The sequence below is a fragment of the Giraffa tippelskirchi genome, chromosome 5, assembly GCF_054371585.1.
Source record: "Giraffa tippelskirchi isolate mGirTip1 chromosome 5, T2T-mGirTip1v1.2.pri, whole genome shotgun sequence".
Classification (NCBI taxonomy): domain Eukaryota; kingdom Metazoa; phylum Chordata; class Mammalia; order Artiodactyla; family Giraffidae; genus Giraffa; species Giraffa tippelskirchi.
The window spans coordinates 146,323,006-146,345,469 of record NC_137279.1 but is presented as its reverse complement, the minus strand read 5'-3'; the positions used below and the strand labels follow the sequence as shown (position 1 = coordinate 146,345,469).

At 40.3% G+C, this 22,464-nt stretch overlaps 1 protein-coding gene across 1 annotated transcript in view; it reads left to right on the top strand.

Annotated features, from left to right (window-relative positions):
* TNNI3K (TNNI3 interacting kinase) overlaps positions 1-15,822 on the top strand; it is a 340,280-nt gene extending 324,458 nt beyond the window's left edge. The window contains exons 26-27 of the mRNA XM_081490211.1: positions 11,902-11,981; positions 15,296-15,822. Coding sequence (XP_081346337.1) covers positions 11,902-11,981; positions 15,296-15,372 — 157 coding nt within the window. The 3' untranslated portion in view covers positions 15,373-15,822. The remainder of the gene's footprint in view (positions 1-11,901; positions 11,982-15,295) is intronic.
* Positions 15,823-22,464: the final 6,642 nt, after the last annotated feature.

Here is a 22,464-nt window from a genome sequence, read left to right as displayed (position 1 = left end):
CCATGAAGTGATGGGACCAGGTTCCATGATCTTAGTTTCTTGAATGTTGAGCTTTAAGCCAACGTTTCACTCTCCGCTTTCACTTTCATCAAGAGGCTCTTTAGTTCTTCTTCACTTTCTGCCATAAGGGTGGTGTCATCTGCATATCTGAGGTTACTGATATTTCTCCCAGCGATTTTGATTCCTGCTTGTGCTTCATCCAGCCCAGCGTTTCTTATGATGTACTCTGCATAGAAGTTAAATAAGCAGGGTGACAATATACAGCCTTAACGTACTCCTTTTCCTATTTGGAACCAGTCTGTTGTTCCATGTCCAGTTCTAACTGTTGCTTCCTGACCTGCATACAGATTTCTCAAGAGGCAGGACAGATGGTCTGGTATTCCCATCTCATTCAGAATTTTCCACAGTTTATTGTGATCCACACAGTCGAAGTTTTTGGCATAGTCAATAAAGCAGAAATAGATGATTTTCTGGAACTCTATTGCTTTTTCAATGATCTGGAGGATGTTGACAATTTGATCACTGGTTCCTCTGCCTTTTCTAAATCCAGCTTGAACATCTGGAAGTTCATGGTTCGTGTATTGTTGAAGCCTGGCTTGGAGAATTTTGAGCATTACTTTTCTAGCGTGTGAGATGTGTGCAATTGTGTTGTAGTTTGAGCATTCTTTGGCATTGTCTTTCTTAGGGATTGGAATGAAAACTGACTTTTTCCAGTCCTGTAGCCCCTGCTGAGTTTTCCAAATTTCCTGGCATATTGAGTGTAGCACTTTCACAGCATCATCTTTTAGGATTTGAAATAGCTTAATTGGATTTCCATCACCTCCACTAGCTTTTTCATATTGATGCTTCATACCATCCAACTTCTCATCCTCTGTAACCTGCTTCTTCTCCTGTTCTCAATCTTTCCCAGCCTCAGGGTCTTTTCCAATGAATTGGCTCTTTGCGTTAGGTGGCGAAAGTATTGGAGCATCAGCATAGGTCCTTCCGATGAATATTCAGGGTTGATTTCCTTGAGGTTTGAATTACAACTGTGTGACCCTGGACAAGATTTAGACTTTCTAAGCCTTGGTTTCCTTACATGTAAAATGGATTTTTGGGTGGAGCAAAGATAAGAGGGATTGTAAGGCATCTGGTTGTGTTCCTGGCGCTTAGCAGATGGGCTGCAAATTTTAATTTCCCTCTCCACTTAAAAATAAGAATAAAAATCATCAAAGAAGACTAGAGGTTTACAACTCCAGCTTATATTCTTGACTTCACTCTAGCATATCAACTTGAATACATTAATTCACTTTACATGGCTTCAGTGTACTTCTCAGTAAAATGGGAGGTGGATAAATGGAGGGATGAGGAGTGGGGTTAATAACTGTCATGCTACGAAGATCTCACAGTTCTGTATTTAACAAGATTTCCCTTTTTTGGATACAAACAGTGAAGGATAAGAAAGGTTCTGCTATATTTAAAGGATTTTCCTCAGTTTAGCAGGCAAAGTCCACCTCCTGCTAGATTGTACAGCTGATTGATTTATACCTGCTTAAAGCAGAGGTAAATTGAGAGGTGGTAGTGTTGTCAGGTTACTGTTGAGCACATTAATAATTTATAAACCATCAAGGAATTAATGCACACTTTCAGTTCTCACTGCATTTTTCCTTATTCATAATTCTTTACCTAATTGCTTTTTCCTTTAAAAGTAAGGGAGCTGAGACCTTGGCTATTTGCCTAATGGCTCAAATAGAGCCATGACCCATTGCCAAGTCTTTCAGTCTTTTTATAGCCCAGGGACATTTGCCACTGATAGAAAGCTGATGGGCTTGATTTTCCTGAAAAAGATATTTTGCACTGACCCCTGACCCCATTAAATACTTTGGCCATTGCACATTTACTGTAATGGGTGCAATAAATTTGTTTTAATTTAGGACATTATCAAGTAGAGAATATTGACAAAGACAAAACAATGTTTTCAAAACAGCCAGAGGGAAATCATGAATAAATAAATATGTTGAAACTAGCTGATAAATTAACAAAGGTTTATTCATAGTAATCTGTCTGGACTATTTTAGAGTTAGGCCAAAGGTGATTCTGTTTCTAATAGAAATGTCGTCTTTCTCTTCAGGCCAAAGAAAAGGTGTGTGGCATAGAGAGAAATTGCAAACTGTACAACGGCATTTATCCCTTCTGACAGATCTGTTTTAAATAGATGTATTTGTTTTCAGCTAAATGCCAAAAGGAATAGCCAGATGACTCTAGTAGCCTTTTCTATGGCAAGGCATTTATTTTCTTTGTGTAAACACCTTTATTAGGGATCTCAGCAGGCTGTTTCTTCACCTTTTCTTTGTATTAGTCCTTTAGATTAGTGTCAAAGCTCTGAAATTCTGGTTAAATATTGCCTGTCTGTGTTTCCTTTTGAGTGAAATAAATGACTCCTAAGTTGGATATATTCCTCTGGAGGAAGGGGATGAGGTTGCATATGGCGCCAATCCTTGGGCTAATATCCTTACATCGATAACATGGTTCAGACATACAGCAAAAGGATCCAACAAACCACCAAGCGTATTTGCAAAGCTGTGAGGCCTTAGATGGTGCTATTTTATGCAAAATCCAAATAGCTAAATCTTCCAGGTTACAGGCCCCCCTGGAGGGCATTTTTAGCTGCATAAAACTAACTGGAACAACTCGAAAGAAAATTTTGCCTGAAGTGTTTAATCACATGGGTAACCTAATTGTTTTCTATTCAACTTAGGACAGTGTCTAGGAAGATGAATCCATGTGTACAGCTTAGGAAACCTTACACAAGCTCAGAGAGTCGGGGAGAATCATAAACATCCCATTTAGAAAGTTTGGTGTGTATGTCTCATGTTTTGACATCACTGCTCAGGAACAGGAAAGCCATTGTTAGACAGTGGAAAGTATACTTTTTTAAAAGGTCTAACAAAGCAAGACGTGAGAAGTTGATTCTGGTCTCTATGATGAGGAGGCATATTCTCCATAAGAATTTTCTTGATCACTTTTGTATGCAAAGGGTTCAAAACTCTAACTCATGACTCATTCAGTGAGCTCCACACGTGGTAACACATCAGCAGTTTGACATGTGCTGCTGTTATGTGTGTGTGTGCATGCTCAGTCATGTCCGATTCTTTGTGACCCCATGGACTATAGCCTGCCAGCTCCTCTGTCCATGGGATTCTCCTGACAAGCGTACTGGATTGGGTTGCCAAGCCCTCCTCCAGGGGATCTTCCCAACTAAATGATGAAACATATGTCTTCTTCTGTGGCTATTGCATTGGCAGGGGGAGTCTTTACCACTGAACGACCTAGGAAGCCCATATTGCTGTTAAATGAAGTGTATTTTAGAACAAAAAGCATGCACTGGAAGTATAAAGACCTGTTGATCAAGTTCTGGTTCTTCCTGTTGCTAGCTAGTTCTGTGAGTTTATGCAGGTGATTCAAACTTCTTGAGCCTGACTTTCCACCTGCATAGGACTGATGCCTTCTCAGACACCCATGGAGGTTTTAAGCTAAACTCCATGGGGGTTTTAAACTCTTTAAACTAATCAATCGAAAAGTACATGCAAGCTATAAAGCCCTCTGCAAATATAAGAAATTATTTTTATGTCCCTGTGACAGAACTTAATGTTCTAGGTCGCTTTATTTTTATCTGGTTGTTTTAATTTTACTCTTGCTTTCAAGCCATGTAGACTGCATATGTGTGCTGTAATTCACCGAGGCAAAATCCCCAGCTCTGCGTAAGCCACATTTGGAAGAGCATGATAAAAATGGTTTCTTTTGGATTGTATGCCCATCTGAAGTCTTCTTTGGAGTGTAATTCCATCAGAAGCAATTATGGCACTAGCAGATATTCCGAGAATTCATGAATCCCACAGCCAAAGCCATGATTTGCTGCTTCAATACCAGACGCATTTGGCAGGCTGTGATTTGGAAGCCACAGTGTGTGTGTGTGTGTGTGTGTGTGTGTGTGTGTGTGTGTGTGTGTGTGCGCGCGCGCGCGCGGGCGCCTGCTCAGTCCTGTGCAACTCTTTGTCGATTATAACCCTCCAGGTTTCTCTGTCCGTGGGATTCTCCAGGCAAGAATACTGAAGTGAGTTGTCATTTCTTCCTCCAGGGAATCTTCCTGACCCAGGGATCCAACCCGCATCTTGCATCTCCTGCATTGGCAGGTTGATTCTTTACCACTTGTGCTACCTGGGAAACCACAATACTGGCTGCTTTTGAAGCTCTAAATGGGGCCATTTGCACTCACTGAGGTATTGCCTGCTCCCACAACTCGGGAGATATGGGACCCAGATTCCCTGGGATCTCTTCAGACAGTCTTTTTCCTCCTTCCTCATGGACCTTAACAATATACCTTTCTGGATTAAGAGATGACAGTGTTTTAGGGTTTTTCCCCACCCCTCAGGTGTTCGACATGAGTATTCTATAGACGTGCTTTATATAAAAACCCTTGTGAAGCAGCTCAGAATTTTTCAGTGCCAACCTTACACAGCCTGTCATTCAAATCCTTAATGATGGGTTTATGTGAAAGTGACTTCTCTACACTTTCCTTTGCTTCATCTTAGATGGCAGTGTGGTTCTTCCTTTGAAGAAAAAAAGCACTCAAGAAGATGGTTCCTTCAGGCAAATAGCATGGTTCAGTTACTGTATCAAATGAAATGTATATAGACAAAAAGCTACCAACACCAGCTTGAGCAGAAGTGGTAATGTAGAGCTAGGTATGCGGTGGTGTGAGGGGGGTGGGGAATCAGGCATTCAGCCCTGGCCAAATGTCAGTCAGTGCAGATAAGGAAGATAAAAATCATCTGTCTAAGTGGGAACTGTGTAATTTCACTCTGCCTTTCCAATACATCAAAGCTAGTTTCAGAGACTACATCATTCCCAGATACCTTCTAAAGAATCATAGAATGTAAGAAATAGAGGGCAGGTGACTTCCAGATGGACACCGGGATCCCTCTGTAGCACCCAGTTGGAACCAGATGTTCCAACCACAGCTGGAATATGCCTGGAGATGGGATGGTACCCCCTTCTAGAACAACTCAATCTATTTATGGACAGTTCTAATGTTAGGAAATGCAGTATTTTGTTTTAACTTTTCCCAATGTCTAAGGCTCAACTTAAACTGTAGGAGATGTCACCTACCTGAGGTCTTTGTCGATTCTGAATATTCAACCAGTGACAATCCAATCTAACCATTGTCACCTGGCACAGACCTCCCCTCATTACTCATAAAGCAATCAAGCGAAGTTCTGCCCATGATATGAGTCTAGCTCTATGTTCTAACCTATGGATTGCCCCTTTAAGTTTGTCCCTACTCAAAAGAAATAAAGCCAATCTAGCGTATTTTTTTTCTTACTGACACCATGCTAGCTTCTAGTGACCAGAACTATTTTTAAGTGTACAGAAAAACTCTGTTTCCATATTCCTTTTAGGAATTTTGCCCATAATACGCATTAACCCACCAGTTTAGCTTGTGGACTCTGCCTAACTCCTGCTTTGGATAATTGAAGCTATATTTGGGTGCGTTCTATCTGCTAGTGCTTTTCCCACTCTTCAAGGTTCCTCTGTATCTTATGTATATATTGATTTACTTCTCCCTGGATATTTGTGCTTAATGTGCTTGTCATGAGAGTCATTATCTCTGCATTCATTTCAGCCAACATAGCCTCATATTTTAGTTTTGAATGTCCTGTTGTCTTTGCTCAGGGTACATGAGTGACTATTTGCAAGCAGGCTATGTTGCGCTGACAAGCCACAGTCTGAATGGTGTGCACACACAAAAATAGAAATTGCGTTATTTGGATTTGGGTGTGAACTGGCCTCATTAGCAGCCAATCAACTAGGTAGTCTATAACATAACACATGGATTGAGAAGCAAAAAATAACTTCTGAATTTTGGTTCAGGTCTTCCTGTTAGATAAATTACATTCCCTAGTGTACATTTTGGATATAGTGACTCAGCTGGTAAAGAACCTGCCTGCCAGTGCAGTAGACGCAAGAGACGCAGGTTCGATCCCTGGGTCGAGAAGATCCCCTGGAGAAGGAAATGACAACCCATTCCAGTATTCTAGCCTGGGAAATTCTAAGGACAGAAAGAGCCTGGTGGGCTACAGTCTGTGGGGGCCACAAAGAGTCACACATGACTGATTGACTGAACAGACACACACGCAAAATATCTTTATAGGAGAAAATGACTGATGATTATGCTTATCTTTGCATATCTATCACAGAGCTAATATGAACTGTTTAGCCTAAAATGACTGAAAGTGTTTTAGCACTAAAATAAGACATATCAATATAATGTTGTAGTATGCAAAAACTAACCTAAAGACTATTTTGTTCTCTTTAAAAGAGAAAGTTTCATTCCATTCCCATAAAAGGTGTATATAAAATTACCATTATAATATTATATATCATTCATATATATGCCTATATATGATACTTATTATCCTCTTAGCATAAAGAAAGCCTCCTAGCTGACCAGTAACATGAAATGCTGCAAAATTGAGTGTTTTCCTTACCTGCCATTGGTTCAGATTTACTTTCACAGAACTCGTGGGGCAGCTGCATCCTGGAAATGCCTATTTACACTGTCCATGACTTCAGCAAACAGACGTCCCGTTGTGTCTCTGAAACTCTGGGCTTCTGTGAAACTCCCACTGAAGTCTGGATACCCATGGGTTGAGAACAGTTAGTTCCACTGATCAAGGTCTGGTTTCTTTTGCTTTGTTTGCCTTGACTGTGCTTAGCTTCCATCTGTCTGTCATCCTAGAATAGCAGCCAGAGACAGCTTATGTGGTATCTCTTGGGCAGAAGGGTTAAGTCCCCTGGCATGAATTGCATTCAGCAACTAAATAAATAAGACAACTTGGAGATGGGCTTTTATTCATAGGAAACCAGATAGCCTTTTTGATGATAAAATATTTATTCCCTATTATCTTCTTGTTGCCAAGACTACTGCTTATGGTTCATTTCTTGAAAGGAGCTTGAGTGCTAAGGAGGTTACAGGAATTAGTAGGCTAATTTTGATTTTGAAAAATATCTTGAATGAGATTATGTTGTCCAAAACTGATTGTGATTTGCCATTTAATATTGATTGAGATCACGCCATGTCCCACTTTAGTTCAATACTTCCTTTTTTTAATCATTGCTTTTCTCTAAGAAACAGTATCTTCACTTTATAGCTTAAGAAAGTAACCAAACATGTAGTCATTTCTAAGGCAACTAAGTGAATTAATCTATGTGAATTCATGTAAGTGTTTAGAAAAGTCTAACTTCTCTGAATGAATATTTTGTAATAACTTAATTTAACACACTTTTATTACTTTAACTATTTACAAAGTACCAGCTAAGTCCTGCAGAAGACCCACAGGTATTAGGATCTCAGACCTGCACAGGCATTCTGTTTAGTGGGGTACTAGTATGGAAATATAGATCATTCTACACCAAGGCAGACTCTGATAAGCCCTGTGTCAGGAGTAAAAAGTACTAGAGGGATATGGAATTCCAACTGGGAGTATCCAAGAGGACTTTGAGGAAATGCTTTCTTTGAGTTAGAACTTGATAAATAATAAAAGTAGGTAACATTTTTGAGTGCTTACTAAAGGAGATCCGTCCTGAGTGTTCATTGGAAGGACTGATGTTGAAGCTGAAACTCCAATACTTTGGCCACCTCATGTGAAGAGTTGACTCATTGGAAAAGACCCTGATGCTGGGAAGGATTGGGGGTAGGAGGAGAAGGGGACGACAGAGGATGAGATGGCTGGATGGCATCACCAACTCAATGGGCATGGGTTTGGATAGACTCCAGGAGTCGGTGATGGACAGGGAGGCCTGGCGTGTCACAATTCATGGGGTCACAAAGAGTCGGACACGACTGAGCGACTGAACTAAACTGAACTGAACTGAATGTTAGAGCTGTTCAAAATACTTTAAAACTTATTAATATTTATTTAATTCTCTAAAATTAACACTATAAGTGACGTCTTGTTATAATTCCCATTTTATAGTTATACAAATTGAGGCACATGACAGTTAAACAATTTGCCAAAAAGGTTGTAGAACTAATGAATAGTGGAGTGAAGACTCAAATTCAGGAGTCTTGCACCAGAGGCTTATTGTGATTCTTAAAGGAGGCAAGAAAATACAATGGAGAAAAGATAACCTCTTCAATAAGTGGTTCTGGGAAAATTGGACAGCTACATGTAAAGAATGAAATTAGAACACTCCCTAACACCGTACACAAAAATAAACTCAAAATGGATTAAAGACCTAAATGTAAGGACAGGCACTATAAAACTCTTAGAGGAAAACATGGACAGAAGTCTCACATAAATTGCAACAAGATCTTTTTTTGACCCACCTCTTAGGGTAATGAAAATAAAAACAAAAGTAAACAAATGGAATCTAAAGATTTTGCATAGCAAAGAAAATCATAAACAAGACAAAAAGACAACCCTCAGAATGGGTGAAAATATTTGCAAACAAAGCAACTGACAAGAGATTAATCTCCTAAATATACAAACAACTCATGCAGCTCAATATAAAAAAAACGAACAGCCCGATCAAAAAATGGATGAAAGATCCAAACAGACATTTCTCCAAAGAAGACATAGAGATGACCAGCAAACACATAAAAAGATGCTCAATATCACTAATTATTCTAATTATTAGAGAAGTGCAAATCAGAACTACAATGAGGTAAATCCTCACATGATCAGAGTAGCCATAAGCAAAAAAAATCTATGAACAAAAGTGCTGGAGAGGATGTGGAGAAAAGAGAGCCCTCCTATACTGTTGGTGGGAATGCAGATTGGTAAAGCTGCTATGGAGAACTGTATAGCATTTCCTTAAAAAGCTAAAATTAGAACTACCATATGACCCAGCAATCCCATCCCTGGGCATATACTGAGAGAAAACCATAATTCAAAAAGGTACATGCACCCCAATGTTCATTGTAGCACTATTTACAATAGCCAAGACACAGAAACAACCCAAATGTTCATCAACAGAGGAATGGATAAAGAAGATGTGGTGCATATATACAATGGAATATTACTCAACCATGAAAAGGATTTAAAATTGTGCCACTTGCAAAGACATAGACGGACCTAGAGACTATAAGAGCGAAGTAAGTCAGAAAGAAAAGAACAAATATATATTAATACATATATATGGAATTTAGAGAAACTGTACAGATGGACTTATTTGCAAAGCAAAAATAAAAATACCAATGTAGAGAACAAATATATGGATACCAAGAGGGGAAAGGAGGATGTGGGATGAATTGGGAGATTGGAACTGACATATATGTGTGTGTGTATATATATATATATGTATATACTACTATGTATAAAACAGATAACTAATGAGAACCTACTCTATAGCGCCAGGAACTCTACTCAGTCCTGTGTTGACCTAACTGGGAAGGAAATCCCCAAAAGAGGGGATATGTGTATACATATAGCTGATTCACTTTGCTGTATTAGCAGAAACTAACACAACACTGTAAAGCAACTACACTCCAATAAATTTTTTTTAAAAAAAAGAAGAGAAAAAGAAAAGCATTCCAAGCAGACTTCACAAATGTAAAAGCTGTGAATTGGGAGAAAGCTTGGAAGGTTCAAAGGACAGAAAGAATGCCAAAAGAAGTGCTTAGCAAAGATGGTGAGAGGGGTATGAGACAAGGTTCGAGAGAGCCTTGCATTTGAAGGTAAAGTATTTGTGTTTTATTCTAAATGAACTTGGAAGTCATTGGAAGGTTTTAAGTATGTTTATTTGTTTATTCATTTATTTATTTTTGGCTGTGCTGGCTATTTGTCGCTGCACGAACTTTTCTCTAGTTGTGGTGAGCAGGGGTTACTTTCTAGTTGCGGTCCATGGGCTTCTCATTGCAGTGGCTTCTCTTGTTGTGGAGCATGGGCTCTCGGGCATGTAGGCTTCAGTAGTTGCAGCACCTGGGCACAGTAATTGCTGCTCCCAGGCTCTAGAGCATAGGCTCAGTAATTATGGCACACGGGCTTAGTTGCTCTGTGGCATGTGGGACTTTCCCAGATCAGGGATCGAACCTGTGTCTCCTGCATTAGCAGGTGGATTCTTTACCACTGAGCTTCCAGGGAAGTGCTTAAGTATGTCTTAGGTAGATAAATGACTTCAGTTCAGTTGCTCAGTCATGTCCAACTGTTTGCAGCCCCATGGACTGCAGCACGCCAGGCCTCCCTGTCCCTCACCAGTTCCCAGAGCTTACTCAAACTCATGTCCATTGAGTCAGTGATGCCATCCAGATATCTCCCATCCCCTTCTCCTCCTGCCTTCAATCTTTCCGAGCATCAGGGTCTTTTCAAATGAGTCAGTAAATGGCTTATGCTTTTATATTTTGAAAAGACCACTCTGGGTAATATATGGAGAATGAATTATAAGGAGACAGAAATGAAAGCAGGAAAATCAATTAGGAGGCAAATTGCAGCAGTCCGGACAAGAAAGATACATGGCCTAAACCTTGAAGGAGGAGAGATGGATGGATTAGGGTTACATTTTGGATGCAAAGTTAAAAAGATTTGAATTAGGTGGAAGATATAAGAAAAAGAAAGGTACCAAGAATGACCCCAGAATTTTGGGTTAAGTAACTGAATGGTGTAGTGCCAGTAATGAGCTGGAGAGAACTGCCTTGGGGACAGGGGGAGTTACAAGTTCTACTGTGGACATAGTGGGACAGCTCTAGGGGTAACTTGGGTTGCCTTTTTAAGGTTACTAAAGTATGGATGAAAGAAATGGATACAAGAGGAATTACAGATATACGACTGACAGATGTGATTTATATTAGGTTGAAAGCTCTGATAACTTCAGGTTTTGAGTCTGAAAAATTAGAAAAGAAGTGATCCCATTAACCTACATGGTAAAGTAGAAGTTTGGCAAAGAGAAGGATTAATTTAAGCCAAGGAATCATAAGAAAATTCCCAATTGAATACTGACTGGGCAAGGATACGGGCTTTAGAATATGGAAGACTTGGGTTTGAATCCTAGGTGAGCCATTTACCAAATGTATGTAACAAGTTTCTTAATTGCCACAGCTTCCATTTCTAATCTATGTATTCAGAGACACTCAGTCATGTCCAACTCTTTGCAGCCCCATGGACTGTAGCCCGCCAAGCTCCTCTGTCCATGGGGTTCTCCCGGCAAGAATACTGGAGTGTGGTGCCATGTCCTCTTCCAGGGGATGTTCCCCACCCAGGAATGGAACCCAAGTCTCTTACATCTCCTGCATTGGCAGGCAGATTCTTTACCATTAGCACCACCTGGAAAGGCCTTCTGATCTATAAAATGAGAGAATTAATAATAATAAAGATTAAATATAGTGATATATGCAAATGCTTAATACATAAGAATCATTCAATAAATTATCACTATCTCTTGTAATTTGTGTAATAATAATATCAATATAAAAATAACGTTACCTTTTAGGATGTGTTTCATTTCTGTTGATTATGACTAAGATAATAATGTTCTGGTCATTAGTTCCTTTTAAGCAAGGCTTGCAAGGATATTAACCCAGATTTTATACTCAACTCTTTTTGCTATATTTAATCATCAAGACAAATTGCATATTATTTATGTACTTTCCCCGATTTACAGATCAATACACTAAGGCTCAGAATGGATACTATGTCTAAGGTTATACAGCTAGGAATTGGAGCCTACCTAGATCTGACACACCTAGATCTAACTTGCTCCAAATAATTCTGAACTCTTCCCCAACAAGTCAGTATAAAATAAAAGTACCATTGTGTCACATTGCCAGTTCTCTGATATCTATGCTGAGAGAATAAATTCTGTTTTATAAAAATGTTATTAGCAAATGCCACTGCAGTTTTCACAGTGTCTCATGGAATTTTCTAGTGCTGGACAGTGTTCCACTCAAGGCCTGTCTTTGGATGACATGAAGAAAAGTCTTCAGTTCTCAACCATTGACAAATATGGTAAGTATACAGATTTATCAGATTGACTAAGAAAACTATCCCTGGGAAGGTGATATCTGTTTGATAATGAGGGAGAGAAGATTCTGTTTTGTAATAAGTAGAAATGAAGGGTGTTTTAAAAACATTATAAAAGTGGGAAATTTGCTCTTGTATGTCTTATATAAGTCTAGTTATCTTTGCATTTAATAATGTGTGCATAAGTTGGTAAGTGTATGTACAAGTATATGGGAGTGTATGTACATGTGGAAAAAGTACAACTCTTATGAAAATAATCTCCTACATCTCATGACATTCCAAACACCTTGCTGCCACCTGATTGAGTTCACTGCCTCTAAGTCCCACATCACAGAGATGTAGGGAAGAGGAGAGAACAAGAGATGAGTTTCCACAATTGCACCGTATCCTAGGGAAGTGTTTCCTCTTTAGCAAGTACCTGAGGGTAAAATGTGAACCCAGCTATTTTCTCAAAAAGCTGGAGAGGAGGTGAGTGTCTCACTGATGGGATACATTTTGCACAGGACTACTTTAGAAAGAATTAATAGAGCTCTTTGAAATAGTTAGCACAGTTCTATGCTTGCCCCTAAAAGCCAGAGGATGGGCAATAACTGTTATCATCAGCTCCCATATTAAAGTGCCAGGCCTGTGATGTCCTTTCTCCAACCTCTAAGCCTGAAAGGCTTTCTATTTTATTGGAATTTTAGCCCAATGGGCTCATTTATTCATGGGAACTTCCTTTGACAATATGTAGAGCTGGAAAAAAAAAAATGTATGTCAGTTAAATAGATCAGATTTATTACAAGAACTGGGTTTGTGGAAGAATAAATCATATGTTATGTTCCTGGCTCTGTGTTATTGATGCCAGTAGACCCTGCAGCTTTGGGATCCTCACCAATGCACTTTGTCTGCAGAGTATCAGTATCTAAGGCATTAGGAAGCCTTTAAGAAATGAAGGGGGAAAATGTTCTGGATAGATATGACAAACTACTTGGGAACATTAAAGAAAGAAACCTTTGTGCTTCTGACTTCCCAGTACATGTCTAGAATGCAGCCGAGTGCTTTTCATCGTCAACTTTACGACATAATTGGCCACTCCAGTAACGGAGGAAAATATGTGCTAAGTGTCACATCATCACATTTTTTTATAGATATAATATCGTTTTTTCAAACCTTTACAGATGTGACTGCACAACCACAATATATAGGGCACCCTTTGAAATGTGTGCTTTGACCAGGAGTCTTTCCTTTCTTGGTGGAGTTTCAAGATGAAGCACTTCTTAACAATCTGTTTCTTAAAGGGATGATACATTGAACAGAATTCCTCAAGATGGAGAAGCTAGACAAAAAAAGATGTAATCATACAAAAGCAGGTTTTTCTTATATGTATGTGTACCAGGGCTAGAAGAAAACATTAGGGTGTTTGAATGGAGTGAGAGTCCCAGTAGATGAAAAAGATGTTTTCAATGTCTCCCACTAGGAACATCACATTGTACAAGACAGAACCCTTTAATTGCCCTCCATTTCCACTTCATAAACCACTTGTGGTATATAACAGCAACTTTATGAACTGTTTCTTCCCCAAAGAACAGGGCTAGAGAATGCAGATAAAATTAAGTACATAGCTGTACTTGAGACCTTTCACCCTTAAGAAACAAAACACACAAACATGGTTCAGTCTTTTCTTAAAGCCAGGGTCAAATTTCATTTGGTCCCTCTTAAGCCGACTCACTGCACAAAGACTGTCCCTTCAACTCTGGTGATGATGGCATCAATAATAAATGTCAGTATCTATGTCCTGCTGATTTTGCTACCCATACCCGAAGGCAACCCTGCCCACACTAGCAAGAAGAATGCTCACAATCAGATTTCCACTGGAGCCCTATGGAGAGAGAGGCATGGAGCATCGTAGACCAGTAAAATTGTATGTGGTACATTAGACAGTTGATTATACTGTAATGAGAGAATTACAAGCTTATTAAGGCATCTATCTATGCCTGGGAAGGAGTTGCAGCTTCAGGCTGAACAAAAGGAAATATTTTTGCTCCAAGATACAGATTTTTCATCCACCCAGAGTTAAGATTCAGTAATGTGACTCCTGCTTCCCCTAGCTGCAGCTGGCCAGGGCCAGCCCACTAGCGAAAGGAGACCTTCAAGCAGCATCAGCAGTGGTGGCTCTGCCTTTCCTGAGAGTTTCTGTGCTGCCTAAGAGATGCTGATGGAGGCCTTTCTTATGAAAATAAATATGCCCATTGAACTGCGTATCACCAGATGTCTTAATGAAAATGTGGATGGCTGAGTTGGTTTTGAAAACTCAGCTATCAAAGGGGAGCGAAAGCAGCATTAGCTATTGACAAATGTGCCCATTTTCACAGAAACAACGAATGGCTTCCTCACTCAGAGTGGAAAGGTAACTAACTGCTTCCCTGTGCACGTCCTACGTTCTCTAGGACCGCGGCCAGATCCTGAAGCACTAGCTCAATTTTCTGGACACACCCAGGGTTAGTGCTTCACTGAGCATCAAATGCCACTAGAATTCAGACCTAAGCGTTGATGCACACTTAAAAATTAAAGTCTCAGAGAGAAGATAAAAAAACAATCAGAGCCAATCTGATATAGAGAATACTCTGCTTTTCTTCATCGCCATCTCTGTCTCCCCTTTCCAGCTGTCATCATCTGTTTCTCACTTACTATGTGCCAGACACTGCTGATTGTCCTATGTGTGTTACCAACTTTTTGGCTAAGTACTATTACTTCTCCCCTTTACAATGAAGACACTGAGGTTCAGAAAGGTTAACAAAAATCACAGAACTGGTAATAGTGGAGCCAGAGCTCAAACCCAGATTTGCCTGACATGAAGCTCATCCTTTTAGCCACCACGATATACCACCTTCCTGAACTGCACCCTTCTTTACTCCAAACTCTCACGTGGCCAGCTTGGGTTCACGTCAGACTCCCATCATTGATGTTCCTCTGGCCTCAGCTCTCTGTTATCATTGTAAATTTTGCTTTTGTTTTATAACTGCTTGCCAGCAATGGGCAGGCAGACTGTTCACATGAGCCAGGAGAAGCTGTTTGGCAGCTGTGTGTTACACTGGGTGAAGCTGTTAAGAAAAATGGGGAGGGGACTTCCCTGGCAGTTCAGTGGTTAAGACTCTGAGCCCCTGATGCAGCGGGCCTGGGTTTGATCCCTGGTCAGGGAACTAGGATCCCACATGCTGCATGGCATGGCCAAAACATTTAAAACAAAAAAGAAAAGAAAAATGGGGAGATGGGCTGAAAGGCTAATAAGTAACATCTGAACTTCTTTCCTGATGCAGGCTACGTGTCTGATCCCATGAGCCCGATGCATTTTCATTCTTGCCGGAATAGTGGCAGCTTTGAGGATAGCAGCTGACAGCATTCCACATTTACCTAAGGAGAGTTTTCCTCCAAACTGACAGTAACAATTCCAACCATGGCAGGCTTGCTTCCAATTATAATATTTTACCCTCTAAGGTCCCCTTAAATTGGCTTGCTCATACTGGTCCTATTTAATTCCCTACCACAAGTTGGGCTTTGGATTTGGGGCTGAGGAATGAAATGCAAAAGAACCAAAACAGAATGTATTTGAAGAATTTTTTTTTCAATTTTGTAAATTAAAAAAATAAATTCATGTTGTTGCTTGGAGATGGGGCCTCAGTCCATGGTGGGGACTTAACAATCATTATGTCTTCCTAGACTGAATTAAGTAGACTTGTGTTTGAAAGCCATGCATTTGATTTCTTAGAATTGTTCATTTTCTTATCTCATTATGTTACTTCTAGTGCCCAGTTCTGTGATTAAAGATTTTTAGTGGCATACAAAATTGATTCAGAAGTGTATTTCATTCCAACAAGACTTACATGAGGTACACCTTTCTTTCAGACATAGTGGTAAAAAGAAGTGATGATCTTCAGATTAAGAAGCTTGCAAATATATAGCACAGTTATTTGGCCTCCTCTCTACATGATACCAAGTGCTCTGTGCTCTGCCTGAGTGACCTGCTGCTGTCATCACCAAGGTGTCACAAATACCATCAGTACTGTTATGAAAGCAACCCACAAATGCAAGGCTGTCATTCATACCAGAGTCTGGCACAGTGCACGGGGGGAATAGCTAAGATGCCTGCTGCCTTCAGAAAATGAGAAATCTGCCCTTCAGTCTTCCAACCAGGGAGACAGGAATACTTCCACCAAACAAAATAGTTTTGCCATTCAGAGACAGACCTGGCAAAATCAAGCAGGAAACAATGAAAATTCAGTGTTATAATTACTGCTTTGCACCTTGGTAAGAGAAATAACATTAGTAAAGGAAGATTGGGCACTCTCTCAATTAGTGTTACTGAATCTCAGAATTATTGGAGGAACCGACTCTCTGTGGGGGCTATCCTATGCATTGGGGGATTTTTATTAGCTTTCTGGCTTCTCCCCCCTGATGCCAGTAAGAGCTCCCTAAGTCACAAAAATCAAAAATGTCTCCAGAGTTTTCTAAATGTGTTTTGGGGGGACAAAATTGCCCCAGGTTAAGAGCCAGTGCCCTCAATCTTGAGATTAGGGGCCTGAAGAGAAATGAGAAGAAGATAGATCCTGACTCTGGCTGGCTGCGTTTAGGCAAAACTGCTTTCTCCTCCTCCTTAGTAATGTGCAATCATAGACAAACAGAGCTGAATAAGTACTGATTGCTCCTTCTATGTCTGTGGCAAGCTGCTCCATCCTCCCCGACCCCCTAAGAACTAGAAATTATGTTGCTTGCGGGCAACTTCTATCAGAACAGCAACCCCACCTCTAAATCCTTCTGAACATTTTCTTATGACCTGTGGTCGCAAAGTTGAAAGCCCCCACATGTGCTGAAGAGCTTGGCAACAGCCCAACGAGAATCCAGAGGTGGAAGTGAAAACCATGGTACTTCCAATTAGATTTATCCGTTTTTAGCCCCCAGCCTTTCCATTTTCCCACCCAATTATTCTGGAGTCTCACGTACTCTATCCCACCAACCAAGTCGCCAAGGGGCTTAATAATAAGCAGGACCCAAGGAGCCTGAAGTGGCCATACAGGCAAAATACTTTCTGGCAAAGACAGAAAAAAAAGGAAGGAAAGGAAAAGGACTGGTTAAAAAGCATCTGTCTCCACAGCTCTCCCTCACGTCCTCAGTTCTGCTGCTTTAGGAAATGAGCCAGCACCAGCCTGGGAAACTTTGGGGCTTTTATGAGTTGAGTTGAAAGGAGTACCTTTGAAAGTTAAAAAGTTTTGAATATATACATACATACCAGTTTTAACTAAAAGATTCGCAGTAGGGGTAATGCCAAATGTGGGTCTGATCAGACCTGTGCTGGGTAAAACGGGCATCCTCCCAGGTTCCCACGGAATAGAGGCCAGATCCAGAGGAATGACTGTTCACTTCTGAAATACCCCTCTTTCAGAGAAGAATTTTCTAGAACAAATTTGTCAAGCTCCCTTTCTTTGTTTCCTCTAACCACCTCCTCTCTCCAGACTATATCTCCTTATGTACTACTTCCCTCTGGCTCTTGTCTTATCAAGTATCTGCAAAAAATGAGACTAATGTGTCTTGATTTCTGAGAAGGGGGACCTTTTCACAGATGCCAACCTATAACTCACAAAACCTTTTCATTACTGTGCCTTTAAAGGAGCCCAGGGATTATCTTAGAGTTGTCTTGAGATCATGGGGGTTTTTTTTCTCCTTGCTGGAAAAAATGTCTCACTAATTGCTTTCTTTCTATGCTGGTAAAAATGGACTTCTATGATCATGTTTTTGCATGCTTAGCACATTAAAAAATTTTTTCCATGTGCATGCAGCACTGAGCTCACTTAGAAGATGTTCTATTAGCCATAATTGTAAGCCAAATTACAGCAGCACCAGGAGAGAGTTATTCCAACACAGTGATTATTTGGGTTAAATTATTTCCAAAGCTGACATTTCCCTGAGAAAGAGGAAAAAATGGGTGTCAGTAGTAGGGAGAAGGGCTGGTGATAGACAATCCATCTGAAATGAAAGATCTGATTTCTTTCTCTTTATGCTCTCTGCCTTTCTTTTCTTAATTTCTTCTTTCCTTCCTTCTTTCCATCCTCCCTTCCTCCTTCTCTCCCTCCAACAATAAGCATTAACTTTGGAGTCACTTTGACCTTTTACAAAAGTTGTGTGACCTTGGGCAAGTCACTTACCTACCTGAGCTCATTTGTTATCTGTTTGATGGTGATATACAAATTAAGTTGTAAGGTTGCTAGTAGGATTACAAATAATATAAACTGCATTGCAGAGTTCCTGGCACACGCTCGTCAATATTGTAAATGTTGTTTATTGTTATATTTCATCATGCAGCCAAAGAGCTGTTCTACAATAGAAGAGCATTAGAAGGGTAGAGATTTTTCTCTCTTGTTGATAACCATCGACATTCCTAAAAAACCCACCTTTGCAAACAGCAAACTGCCAAGCTTAGGCTTCTGAGGCAGTTGGAGTCAAGATCCATCAGCCTTAGGCAGTGATGTCTTATTTATACTTGAAATAAAACCTGAAGAGAAATGAAATTCTTTAAATGAAAGATAAGAACCAGAAAGAATTTCCCAAACAAGAGGGCTGATAATTATAAATCTATTTTTCTGAACCCAATAGTCCAGTGGTTAAGAGTCCTCCTGCTGATGCAGGGGATACAGGTTCAATCCCTGGGAAGATTCCACATGCCTCGGGGCAACTAAGCCATGCACCACCACTACTGAAGCCCGAGCACTCCAGAGCCTGTGCTCCGCAACAAGAGAAGTCACCACAATGAGAAGCCCGTGCACCACAACTAGAGGGTAGCCCCCACTCGCCACAACTAGAGAAAGCCTGTGTGAAGAAACCAAGACCCAGTACCTCCATAAATAAATCAATACAAATCTTTTTTAAAGTAGAAAGAAAAGACATTTATTATCTCCTGTGTGACAAGAACTGTTTTAGATGATTTTAAGGATATTATTACAATTAGTAATAGTTCTTGGAATATCTCTGGAAAGGGAGAATGCTCTTCCTTATTTTTTCAAGTGGGTAAATAATGAATCCAAGCTTCTATAGAACAGAATCAGGTTTCAAAACTCAGCTTGTCTTGCACTAGTATCCATGAGTTTTTCACTACATAGTACTGCCTCCACTGTGATGGAGAAAAAGGAATAAAAATAGCAACGTTCACAATCCAGAATTGTGGTAAAAACAAACAAATCTGCAGTTCTGCAGGCCTGAGGAAAATTTGGGAATTACCCAGGAGAAGTTGCAGGGACCCAGAAAAATAAAAAAGCAAACCTTTCTTGATTACTATAGTGCATGATTGCAAAGTAAAACCAAAAAAGAAAAAAGAAATCATCATCATTTTCTCTGTTTTAATTATGGAAAAAAGAGGGCTGGAATAATCTCAAGGTTCAAAAAACATACATTGTTATTTTCTAGGCAGAAAGAACCAGAAATGATTGACAGAAGCAAGACTCTCACCGCGATAAGCAGGAACAAAAAAGTTATGAGGGCAAAGCACAGCAATTAGGGAAGCCAAGGAGTTTCACATTTTCCTCTCCTCATTAGCACACTGGGTAGGGAAAGTGAGGCGAGATGGTGTGGCCATTACCAGTAAGATTTGAATACTTTATTCCTTCTTAGTTTTGTGTTGCTTATAGTTACTCAAGCATGCAGACCACAGAGCTCCCCCTGATCAATTCCCTTCCATATTTCAAGAGCCACAAGGGCAAAGATGAGCCATTTGACATTTGCAATCCCTTCACAGGGGATCAGTTGAAGGCTCAGCTGCTGCCGTAACAGACAGTGGTCCAAGATTGTCAGCTCAATTAGCACCATATGCAAAACATGATAGAGAAGCAAAGTTCCTCTCCCTCCTTGGACATCCTACCTTTCAGAAGGCTCACTAGATATAAAAAAGCAGGGGTTGTACATTTCTCCTCAGGCCCGAGATCCAAGGCAGCAAGCAGCCGACCCAGTGGCAGGGTGCTAATTAAATTAGGCCCCTTGAATTAAAACGCTGCCACGGGTGCCAGGCCCTGCTGACGAGGACAGGTCTCCAAAGCACTCTCAGTCTAACTTTATGTTTAATTAGTGAGATAAAAAGAAAATACCATCTCAAATATCTGTCTTTTAAGCAATGGACTCATATGCAGGAAAAGGTATCTTCACCACTTTTAAAGAAGGTTTTGAAGCTCACTAATTTCACAAACTTCCATCTCTTCTTGTATCTCAACTAATCAGGAAGGGGTGATTCCAGCAAGACCACGAAATGCAATAAAAATAATTTGAATGTTGGTTTGCCCTTCAGTTTTTACTCATAATAATCCATGGTCTGCTTAACAACACTTCAAAAATTAATCCACAGTGAAGAGTGTTGGGTTCTTTTTTCAGAGGAATTTTTTTTTGCCTTCCTTAAACTCAAATTAGTCAAAGGGAAAAGAATCAGTGTCAGAACTGAGGATAATTTGAGATGAGCAGAATAAACATAAATGGGACACTGGATGATGTCCCTGGTACAGTTTACCCTGTACCAGGTATGAAATTGCAGGAACCTTAATAGCACAGAGCATTCTCAAACTTTGGTGTTTGTCAGAATCAGTGGAGGGTTCATTCAAATGCAGGTTCCTGGGCCCCACCCCAGGGCTTTAGAATTGGAAGTTTTGGAGTGGGACCCCAAAACATGCATTTCCAAGAAGTTCCCTGGAAACTTGATCCTGCTGGTGCCAGGATGACACTTTGAGAAGCATTGGCATTGTGGTAAAGGGCATGAGCTTTTGAGTCAAGCATAGGTAAAAGTCTAGTTCAATACCTCACTGTGTGTATGACTTTCCATAGGCAGGTTACTCTGTCCCTCTGATTTTCAGATCCCCCATCTATAATGTGGAGACAATGATTATTACCTCATAGAGAGGATTAAGTAAAATAATGCAGGAAAATCACACATCACAGTGCCAGGCACATAATAAGTGTTCCATAGCAACTGGCCATGCTTAATATAACATGACTGAGAGAGAAATCAACCAAGCACCAAGGGTGACTCATTTACTTCCTGGATGCTAATTAAAGGATTATGGTTTTAGAGAATTTAAGTGTTTGTGAGACAAGTAAATCCTAAATTAACATCCTATAATCAAGGCTATATAACAAAAAGAATATGAGAATAATATAAAAAGCACAACATGAATAAAATTATAACCACATTTGCAGTGCAGCTAAGTTAAATGTAAACAATTAATTACTAATGTCTCCAAGGAACATGTATTAGGCTCCTCTTTTGTGTTACCTCAAATCTTGGTCCCACATATGCCATTGGCTACTGTGTCATCCATCACCATGGCCTACTTTCCATAGGCACAACTTGACCACACCTTGCCTTGTACCTCTCAGATCACTGCCATGGCACACTCCTGTTACCCAAAGGAGAGATGTCCTAAGTTCTTGAGGTCTTTGCAGGTCACCCTGGCAGTCAACACTTGGGGACCTATGGAGTAAACTTTTGACTAATAGGGATCAGTGCCAAGGAATAAGTTCTCCCTTCTCCACCACATCACAAATGTCCTGAGGCACTGCCAGTCCTAGAGTCTCAGAGAACAATTCAGTGAGACTGACCATCAGTTGCCCTTGATTGCAGACAGTGTCAGCTCAACATTGCACTGTAGAATTGGCTCTCCCTCCCAGCTTCCCTTCGTCTCTCTTGCTTCCATGGAATTGCATTTCCTAAAGAAACAGTACTACCTGAGGTTTTGGCTTGGGCTCTGCTTTCTGCTTATTTAACTTATATGCAGAGTACATCATGAAAAATGCAGGGCTGGATGAATCACAAGCTGGAAGTTTACCGGTACTTTGGCCATAGGACTGGAAAAGGTCAGTTTTCATTCCAATCCCAAAGAAAGGCAATGCCAAAGAATGTTCAAACTACCACACAATTGCACTCATCTCACACGCTAGAAAAGTAGTGCTCAAAATTCTCCAAGTGACACTTCAACAGTTTGTGAACCGAGAACTTCCAGATGTTCGAGCTGGATTTAGAAAAGGCAGAGGAACCAGAGATCAAATTGCCAACATCCATTAGATCATTGAAAAAGCAAGACAGTTCCAGAAAAACATCAACTTCTGCTTTACTGACTACAACAAAGCCTTAACTGTGTGGATCACAACAAACTGTGGAAAATTCTTAAAAAGATGGGAATATCAGACCACCTTACCTGCCTCCGGAGAAATTTGTATGCAGGTCAACAAGAAACAGTTAGAAGTGGATATGGAACAACAGACTGGTTCCAAATTGGGAAAGGAGTACATCAAGGCTGTGTATTGTCACCTTGCTTATTTAACTTATATGCAGAATACATCATGCGAAATGCTGGACTAGACGAAGCACAAGCTGGAATCAAGATTGCAGGAAGAAATATCAATAACCTCAGATATGCAGATGACACCACTCTTATGACAGAAGGCGAAGAGGAACTAAAGA